Source organism: Neolamprologus brichardi, chromosome 11, assembly GCF_056152115.1.
Source record: "Neolamprologus brichardi isolate AB-2024 chromosome 11, ASM5615211v1, whole genome shotgun sequence".
NCBI lineage: Eukaryota > Metazoa > Chordata > Actinopteri > Cichliformes > Cichlidae > Neolamprologus > Neolamprologus brichardi.
This window is the reverse complement of record NC_142114.1, coordinates 23,620,001-23,630,000: the sequence shown is the minus strand read 5'-3', so window position 1 is coordinate 23,630,000 and position 10,000 is coordinate 23,620,001. Positions and strand designations below refer to the sequence as shown.

At 37.2% G+C, this 10,000-nt stretch overlaps 2 protein-coding genes across 2 annotated transcripts in view; both read right to left on the bottom strand.

The window, feature by feature from the left end:
• LOC102782341 (NACHT, LRR and PYD domains-containing protein 3-like) overlaps window positions 1-3,582 on the bottom strand; it is an 11,006-nt gene extending 7,424 nt beyond the window's left edge. Inside the window, exons 1-3 of the mRNA XM_087847950.1 lie at window positions 1,791-3,582; window positions 1,528-1,701; window positions 959-1,132 (exon numbers count right to left, since the gene is read on the bottom strand). Coding sequence (XP_087704076.1) covers window positions 959-1,132; window positions 1,528-1,701; window positions 1,791-3,574 — 2,132 coding nt within the window. The 5' untranslated portion in view covers window positions 3,575-3,582. The remainder of the gene's footprint in view (window positions 1-958; window positions 1,133-1,527; window positions 1,702-1,790) is intronic.
• A 433-nt stretch (window positions 3,583-4,015) lies between these two features.
• LOC102781161 (uncharacterized) overlaps window positions 4,016-10,000 on the bottom strand; it is a 7,389-nt gene continuing 1,404 nt past the window's right edge. The window contains exons 2-8 of the mRNA XM_087847949.1: window positions 9,758-9,928; window positions 8,401-8,469; window positions 7,676-7,783; window positions 6,539-6,607; window positions 5,813-5,920; window positions 5,183-5,231; window positions 4,016-4,201 (exon numbers count right to left, since the gene is read on the bottom strand). Of these exons, the coding sequence (XP_087704075.1) occupies window positions 4,016-4,201; window positions 5,183-5,231; window positions 5,813-5,920; window positions 6,539-6,607; window positions 7,676-7,783; window positions 8,401-8,469; window positions 9,758-9,828 (660 nt within the window). The 5' untranslated portion in view covers window positions 9,829-9,928. The remainder of the gene's footprint in view (window positions 4,202-5,182; window positions 5,232-5,812; window positions 5,921-6,538; window positions 6,608-7,675; window positions 7,784-8,400; window positions 8,470-9,757; window positions 9,929-10,000) is intronic.

Below are 10,000 nucleotides of genomic sequence, written 5' to 3'. Positions count from 1 at the left end.
GCATTGACAAGTATGGTGGTACTGTTTGGAGTGGGTGAAGGACGAAGGCGGTTAATATTACAAATATGAAAATTTGAAGACGGCGTGATATTATTTATATGTGCTGTGAAGGAAAGAGTGCTGTCAAGGATCACACCTAGACTCTTAAACTGAGGGGATGGTGTGACAACAGAGTTGTTAATGGATAATGAAAAACTTCTGGTTGGAACTTCAGTCTGTTTTGATTTGGTGCCTATTAGAATAAATCCTGTTTTATTGCCATTAAGTTTAAGAAAGTTGTGAGTAAACCAAACTTTGATTTCACTTAAACAATCAGAAATGTGGGAGAGTAGCTGTGGGTTTGGAAGACAAGTAGACCTGGGTGTCATCTGCATAGCAGTAAAATTGGATGTTATATTTCTTGAAAATATTACCTAGGGGTAGGAGATACATAATAAAAAAGACAGGACCTAGGATAGAGCCGCAATTAACTGGAGTAGATAGTGATCTGTGAGTGAGCAATTGAATAAACTGTGAGCAGCCAGAGAGATATAAGGTAAACCAGGCGAGTGCTGTACCATTGATCCTAATAGATGCTAATCTATGAAGAAGGATGTGGTGAGAGACAGTATCGAAAGCTGCTGTAAGCTCAAGGAGAATGAGGACAGTGATGACTCCAGTCAGCTGCAAGCAGAACATCATTTGTTATTTTTACTAGAGTTGTTTCTGTACTATGAAATGAATGGAAGCCAGACTGAAACTGTTCATACAAGTTATTACCAGTGAGGTGTCTATGAACCTGTGCATTCACTATCTTTTCCTGAATTTTGCCTGCAATAACTGAAAAGGTGACACCTTGATACTGGCCTGAAAGGTTTGATGAAAAAAAAAGGGGGGGGGAGACATATGAAAATATGATTTATTTATTTTTTTGCCTAGATCATTTTTAAAGAGGCTGAACAAATGGCTGTATCCTGACCTGAGAGTTTCCAGTCTGCATTCTGGGCTTTTTAGTCCTTCACAGAGCAGCATCACAGCTGAATCCTCCAAGTTATTGTTACTCAGGTTCAGCTCTCTCAGACTGGAGGGCTTGGAGCCGAGAACAGAAGCCAGTGCCTCACAGCTTTTTCCTGATAGGTTGCAGCAACAAAGACTAAAAAAAGGAACAAGTAACAAAATAGTGTGATGACAACAACTCATTGTCCTTAACATGCAGCTGTTTTCCACTACTGCCAAAAAATAAAGATAAGCATTTGAAAGATATTTTGTTAAGTTACAGTTATTATAGAATCACATTTATCAAAAATTATTAAATAACAGTAGTTAAACTTTTATTATTACATTAGCAGCATTAACAACAGTGGACCCTTTTAAAGAGCCAGTTATTGCAAATAAATAAATAAATACATACATACGTACATAAATACATGTTTTAATCTGATAATAGTCCATTATAATGAAGAAATTACATTACTGATTACACATTTGATGACATGTATTAATGCTAAAGCAGGTTTTAAATAACTATTTGATTCTTTTAATTCTAACCTGAGTGTTTCCAGTTTGCAGTGTGGACTCTGTAATCCTTCACAGAGCAGCTTCACTCCGGAATCCTGTACGTTGTTGTAATTCAGGTCTAGTTTTCTCAGACTGGAAGACTGGGAGCTAAGAACTGAGGCCAGAGGCTTCAAACTTCTCTCTGACAGGTTACAGCAACTCACCCTAAAAGTATTTGCAACAAAAAGTATTTGAACTGACAGATTTTTTTATACACCTTTATACATTTGATTTATACAGGTATTTTAACCTACACAGCTTTAGTAAATGCTTTGACCACTGGCAGCAGCCTCAGAAGAACCTCCTCTGAAGTGGAGTATTTATTCAAGTCAAACACATTCAGCTCTTCTTCTGATGACAGTGAGATGAAGACCAAAGCTGACCAATGAGAAGTAGACAGTTTATCTATGGGCAAACGTCCTGAGCTCAAGTGTTGTTGTATTTCTTCTGTTAGAGAATGATCATTTAGCTCATTCAGACAATGAAACAGGTTGATGCTCTTCTCTGGACAGGAAGTGGAACTGATCTTACTCTTGATGTACTGGACTGTTTTGTGATTGGTCAGTGAGCTGCTTTCTGTCTCTTTTACTAAACCATGTAGCAGTCTCTGATTATTCTCCAAAGATAAACCAAGGAGGAAGCGCAGGAATAGGTCCAGGTGTCCATTTGGACTCTGTAAGGCCTGGTCTACAGCACTCTGGTAGAGAGATAGTGAATCAGGTTCGGCTTTAAACAGTCTGGACCACACTGAAGTTCCTTCTGACATCAAATTGACTCCAGAATTGAAAAATGTCAGATAAACATGAAGAGCAGCAAGAAACTCCTGAACACTCAGATGAACAAAGGAGAACATCTTGTCTTGGTACAATCCACGTTCCTCTTGAAAAACTTGTGTGAATACTCCTGAGTACCAAGAGGCTGCTTTGATATCAATGCCAACCTCTGTCAGATCTGATTCATAAAAGATCAGGTTCCCTTTGTTCAGCTGCTCAAAAGCCAGTTTTGCCAATGACTCGATCATCTTTCTGGTCTCTGGAGTCCAGTGTGAATCTGTCACAACTCCTCCATCATACTTGATGTTCTTCAGTTTGCACTGAACCACCAGGAAGTGAATATACATCTCAGTTAGGGTCTTGGGCAGCTCTCCTCCTTCTTTTGTTTTTAATACCTTCTCCAGAACTGTAGCAGAGATCCAGCAGAAGACAGGGATGTGGCACATGATGTGGAGGCTTCGTGACCTTTTGATATGGGAAATAATTCTGCTTCTCTGCTCTTCTTCACTAAATCTCTTGTGGAAATATTCCACCTTCTCCATGTCGTTGAAACCTCTAATCTCTGTCACCATGTCTACGTACTCAGGTGGGATCTGATTGGCTGCTGCAGGTCGTGTGGTTATCCAGACACAAGCAGAGCAAAGCAATGTCCCCCTTATGATGTTTGTCAGTAGCACATCCAATGAGGTGGACTCTGTAACATCAGTCAGGATATCAGTTTTGTGGAAGTCCAGTGAAAGTCGAGACTCATCCAAACCATCAAAGATAAACAAAACCCAGAAACCCTGAAACCTGCAGATTTCTTCTTCTTTCATTTCAGGAAAGAAGTGATTAACAAGTTCCACCAAACTAAACCTTTTCTCTTTCAGCACATTCAGCTCTCTGAAGGAAAATAGAAATATGAATTGGATATGCTGGTTGCCTTTGCCTTCAGCCCAGTCCAAAGCAAACTTCTGTGTTAAAACTGTTTTCCCAATGCCAGCCACTCCCATTGTCATGACTGTTCTAATTGGTTCATCTCTTTCAGTAGAGAGTTTAAATAGGTCTTCTAGTTTGATTTTTGGTTCAATTCCATCTGATTTCCTGGATGCTGCTTCAATCTGTCTGACTTCATGCTCAGAGTTGACCTCTGTAAATCTCCCCTCTGTGATATAGAGCTCTGTGTAGATCTTATTCAGAAGAGTTGGATTTCCTGCTTTGGCAATCCCTTCAAACACACACTGAAACTTCTTCTTTAGACTTGATTTTAGTTTATATGGACACATGGCCCCATAAGCTCCTAAAAAGAAAAATGATAAATCGTATTAATTAGACCATTGTACAGGTATCTCAATTTCCCTACTTTAAAACAAAGACAAACTGGGTGACAGAAAAATAATAAAACGCTGAAACAAACAAAGCCAAATTTATCTCTTAATGAAATGGTAGGAAATAGTTTATTTTGGGGTTTTTGGTTGACAGGTTAATTTTATGCACATGCAAGATTAAAATAATCCAAAATAATCTAAAATCTATAAGCAAAATAATCAACTTCTTGTGATTCACTGGCTGATTCAATAAACGTATCAATTTTAATAATCTACTACACAAGCAAGTTTGGACAGTATGCATAGCCAAGAAGATCTTTAAAGATGTAATGTTTTATATAAAAGATTTCCAGCACCTGAGATTTAATTGTCTTGGCTTGTATGTTTGTTATGAATCATCTACAGTATTAAAAACCTCTTACTGTTTTGCAGAGAGTCAGCCAGCTCTCTACGTTTCATTCGTCTCATGACCTGCAGTGTGATTTTCAGAAAAGCCTCTCTGCTCCTCCATATCTGGTGTTCATCTTCACTATTATTTATTTCCTCATCCTTAGCTTGACTCTCAACAATGTTCTCCTCAACAACCTGTAATACAATAATACTCATTTAAGTTTCAGTTTCAGAAGCAGAAATGTATCTCTGTCAGAAGCTTTGATTCTACATGTCATAGGCCTACATTTGTGTCCAAGATTTATTATTATGTACCTTCAGTTGACTCCTTCCTATCTTCTTTCTATATCTAGGGGAGAGCCATGTATACAAACTCATTCCACCCACATGTATATATATGTCTTTGTATAGCTGAGGGTATGAACACTACAAAATAGTTTCACCTCAGTTCTTTCTTTACCACAACAGACTCACGCAAAACAAAACCCTCTCTGCACTTTTTTTCTCATGAACAAAACCCAACCTGAATTCCTCCACTTGGGGAAACAGCTCCTCCTCAGTTTGGAGTGAATATTTTACCCCTTATACCCTTCATAAGAAACACTGCTTCAGATTTTGTGCAAATTCTCATTCCAGCCATTTTACACTAAGTTTCAAGTAGAGGTCAATACTTGATGACAAAGTGCAATATCATGTGCAAAAAGATTTGACCCCGAGAGGTTCAACTAATGGGTAGACTCTCCTCTACCCAGGAATGAGGAATTTTTTCCATCTGACATTCTGTCCCATTTTTTTTAACAAGTAAACCCCTACCCCAGTGTGCCAAACCAAAGGTTATCAACCAACCATGTCAATCAAGATGGCCCAGCAACATCCAAAGCCTTGAGGAACTCAGGGTTAAACTCATCCACCCCAGCTCCCCCCAATTCCCAAAGTATTTCTTTCACATTGTGACTATATCACCACTTTGCTTGGCCTGGCCTTGTTTCTGTCAGTTGCCTTCTGAGTCCAGTTAGATAATACATTAGATCAAGTGTCAACCATCTGGTTGTGCAAGTGCCATCACAATAGGCCAAAGCCACAGTGTCAAAATATGTTTAGGTGAACAAGACCAGTTGAAGTACTCTATTTCTTTTATTTATTTCCAGTTAGAGGGCTGCTTATGCAGTTACTAACCAGAAATATGGAGTCCAGGTCTGTCTCCTCTGGCATTGTCTGGTGATCTCTGTGGGCAAAACATGACTCATTATTGATGATTACTAAACTAGCTCCCTCTTATACTGCTAGGGAGTCAAATAACACATCAGTAGTGCCACTCACTTATTGAGACAGAGGCAAGTTTAGATTTTGGTGTTGTAAAGTGTTTAAAACAAAGAAAAAGGAATAAGAGAACAATTTATTCTGCATACAAAGAGGAGACATATTTGTATACATTATATAACAACACAACATATTCATTTTGGGACAGAACATATTAAAACAAATGTACCTTAAAAAAAGAAACTACATCAAATAGAGCCCATGGTGCTTGCCTCAGAAAGTCTGTGCCTACTGACTGACACACTTGATGGCAAGAGAAACAAACAACATAAATCTTTTTAATGAATTCTGAGGTGTTCAGAGACATACTGTCTGCTCACATCCAGCTAAATGCAGTCAAATTGATTAGGCAGCATTTCATAATACAGATGGACAATGAACCCAAACACGAAGCCAAAGAAACCCAGGAGTTTTTTTTAAAGCAAAGAAAGAGGATCCTTTAATACCGATCTCGCAATTATGCTAAGAACTGCATTGTTGACTTACTCTGCAACTGATTCATGTTGGTTGAAACCAAGAGGGTAATCCATGGATCTCTGGCTCTCCATGGATACACAGCTTTGTGAAGGTGAGTTTGAATGTTCCTGCTTAGTCCTCAAAGAAATGGAGCATACAAAAAAGTCACATGGAAGTTCTATAGACTTCAGTCACTGACAGGGAAAATGGTAAGTGGTACTAATTACCATACATAGCCAGACAAATTAGAAGAAAGGTACTCCCCTCATACCTCATACTGTTTAGGATGTTGGAGATTTGATGTTTTACTTCATGATCACCAAGTGATTTATTACTTACTACTCATACTTAGATATATATTAATTGGATTTTTTTCAATACGTTTTATGTTTTAATTCAGTTTATGGATGTACTTTTATACTCTGGCTTGTGTGTGATCTGAAAATGGAAAGCTGTGAGAACAGAAAACTATTTGCAAGCTGAGGTTAAATAAATATATCTGTCCAGGAATGCTTCCAACATATGTTTAACTGCTAACCAATGTAATGTATTTAACATCCATGTGAAGAGTTTTACTGAAAATAAATGAATTAAAATATAGAATGTAGAATAGAAAGAAATATTTTTAGGAGCATGGTGGACAAAAAAAAATATGACTGATTATGTAGATAATCAGTTTTATTAACTAGTTTTTCCTTTCACAGAATATATCATTTAAAAAAATGAGTGTTGATTTTATTTGGAAATAAATCTTACTGTTTAAAACCAAGAGGGTAATCCATGGATCTTTCACTCTTCAGGGACACACAGCTTTTCTGCTCAGTCCTGAAAGAAATGGAGTATCCAGAAATATAATTCTGTTGATTAACTGTATTGTTAACTTTCACGATATAAATAAACATTTTTTCTAAATAAATTTAATTCCATTCACTGGCTTCAGAAATATTCACTATATATAATTAGGTCCATATATATTTGGATACTGACATAAGTTTGGTTTTCTGTTTACTGAAACATATTCCAGACATAAGAACAGAAAAAACCCATTGGAGAAATTTCTACAATATTAGGAGTGGAAAAATCTTCAGTTTTGTACATGCTGAGAAAGAAAGAAGGCACTGGTGAACTCAGCAACACAAAAAGACCTCGATATCTACAGAAGACAACAGTGGTGGGTGATTGCAGAATCATTTCCGTTGTGAAGAGAAACCTCTTCACAACAACCAACCAAGTGAACAACATTCTCCAGGAAGAAGGCTTATCGATATCCAAGTCTGCCTTAAACAGAAGACTGCATGAAAGTGAATACACACGGTTCCCTGCAAGGTGCACGCCACTCATAAGCCTCAAGAACAGATAGGTTAGATTGGGCTTTGCAAAAATAAATAAATAAATAAAAATCTAAAAAAAGCCAGCATAATTCAGCAAAAACATTCTTTGAACAGAGGAAACCAAGATCAACCTCTACCAGAATGATGGCAAGAAAGAATCAGAATACTTTATTGATCCCTAGGGGAAATTATTTAAGTATTTAAGTATGGACATGAACAACAGCTCATAATCCAAAGCATGCCACATCATCTGTAAAAGACAGATGAGGTAGTGTAATGGCTTGGGTGTGCATTGCTGCCAATGGCACTGGGACACTTGTGTTTATTGATGATGTGACACAGGAGAGAAGCAGCCGAATGAATTCTGAGGTGTTCAGAGACATACTGTCTGCTCACATCCAGCTAAATGCAGTCAAATTGATTAGGCAGCATTTCATAATACAGATGGACAATGAACCCAAACACGAAGCCAAAGAAACCCAGGAGTTTTTTTTAAAGCAAAGAAAGAGGATCCTTTAATACCGATCTCGCAATTATGCTAAGAACTGCATTGTTGACTTACTCTGCAACTGATTCATGTTGGTTGAAACCAAGAGGGTAATCCATGGATCTCTGGCTCTCCATGGATACACAGCTTTGTGAAGGTGAGTTTGAATGTTCCTGCTTAGTCCTCAAAGAAATGGAGCATACAAAAAAGTCACATGGAAGTTCTATAGACTTCAGTCACTGACAGGGAAAATGGTAAGTGGTACTAATTACCATACATAGCCAGACAAATTAGAAGAAAGGTACTCCCCTCATACCTCATACTGTTTAGGATGTTGGAGATTTGATGTTTTACTTCATGATCACCAAGTGATTTATTACTTACTACTCATACTTAGATATATATTAATTGGATTTTTTTCAATACGTTTTATGTTTTAATTCAGTTTATGGATGTACTTTTATACTCTGGCTTGTGTGTGATCTGAAAATGGAAAGCTGTGAGAACAGAAAACTATTTGCAAGCTGAGGTTAAATAAATATATCTGTCCAGGAATGCTTCCAACATATGTTTAACTGCTAACCAATGTAATGTATTTAACATCCATGTGAAGAGTTTTACTGAAAATAAATGAATTAAAATATAGAATGTAGAATAGAAAGAAATATTTTTAGGAGCATGGTGGACAAAAAAAATATGACTGATTATGTAGATAATCAGTTTTATTAACTAGTTTTTCCTTTCACAGAATATATCATTTAAAAAAATGAGTGTTGATTTTATTTGGAAATAAATCTTACTGTTTAAAACCAAGAGGGTAATCCATGGATCTTTCACTCTTCAGGGACACACAGCTTTTCTGCTCAGTCCTGAAAGAAATGGAGTATCCAGAAATATAATTCTGTTGATTAACTGTATTGTTAACTTTCACGATATAAATAAACATTTTTTCTAAATAAATTTAATTCCATTCACTGGCTTCAGAAATATTCACTATATATAATTAGGTCCATATATATTTGGATACTGACATAAGTTTGGTTTTCTGTTTACTGAAACATATTCCAGACATAAGAACAGAAAAAACCCATTGGAGAAATTTCTACAATATTAGGAGTGGAAAAATCTTCAGTTTTGTACATGCTGAGAAAGAAAGAAGGCACTGGTGAACTCAGCAACACAAAAAGACCTCGATATCTACAGAAGACAACAGTGGTGGGTGATTGCAGAATCATTTCCGTTGTGAAGAGAAACCTCTTCACAACAACCAACCAAGTGAACAACATTCTCCAGGAAGAAGGCTTATCGATATCCAAGTCTGCCTTAAACAGAAGACTGCATGAAAGTGAATACACACGGTTCCCTGCAAGGTGCAAGCCACTCATAAGCCTCAAGAACAGAAAGGTTAGATTGGGCTTTGCAAAAATAAATAAATAAATAAAAAATCTAAAAAAGCCAGCATAATTCAGCAAAAACATTCTTTGAACAGAGGAAACCAAGATCAACCTCTACCAGAATGATGGCAAGAAAGAATCAGAATCAGAACACTTTATTGATCCCTAGGGGAAATTATTTAAGTATTTAAGTATGGACAAGGCATGCAACAGCTCATAATCCAAAGCATGCCACATCATCTGTAAAAGACAGATGAGGTAGTGTAATGGCTTGGGTGTGCATTGCTGCCAATGGCACTGGGACACTTGTGTTTATTGATGATGTGACACAGGAGAGAAGCAGCCGAATGAATTCTGAGGTCTTCAGAGACATATTGTCTGCTCACATCCAGCTAAATGCAGTCAAATTGATTAGGCAACATTTCATAATACAGATGGACAATGAACCCAAACACGAAGCCAAAGAAACCCAGGAGTTTTTTTTTAAAGCAAAGAAAGAGGATCCTTTAATACCGATCTCGCAATTATGCTAAGAACTGCATTGTTGACTTACTCTGTAACTGATTCATGTTGATCAAATTCGAAATTGTACATATATTAGATATATTCGGCCTCTAAAATATCCAAAAGAGCCCAGTTGAGAGTTAAAGGACATGCTTTTTGTAGGACAAGGGACTGAACAAAAATACCCAATGCCAACCTAAAATGCCAACCTGATAAAACTTTAAATCAGAGGATTTTGAGTTGAAAGAGATTTTCTTACCGTTCTGCCTGGCTGCCATGTTCCTCATTTGAGGGCAGCAGTCCCTCATCTTTTTCCTCAGACTGATTCATGGGTGTTGCTACCGTCAGCCACCACGCAGACAAGTTCTTGTTTACAGATGATTTATTCAACGTCCAGCGACAAGATTACTCAGCGTCCTCATCGTGAGAACTAACCAAACAAAAGCAATTACAATCAGCAACATCACCGTTTTCTTAAACATAAAAGATAACACATATCTAG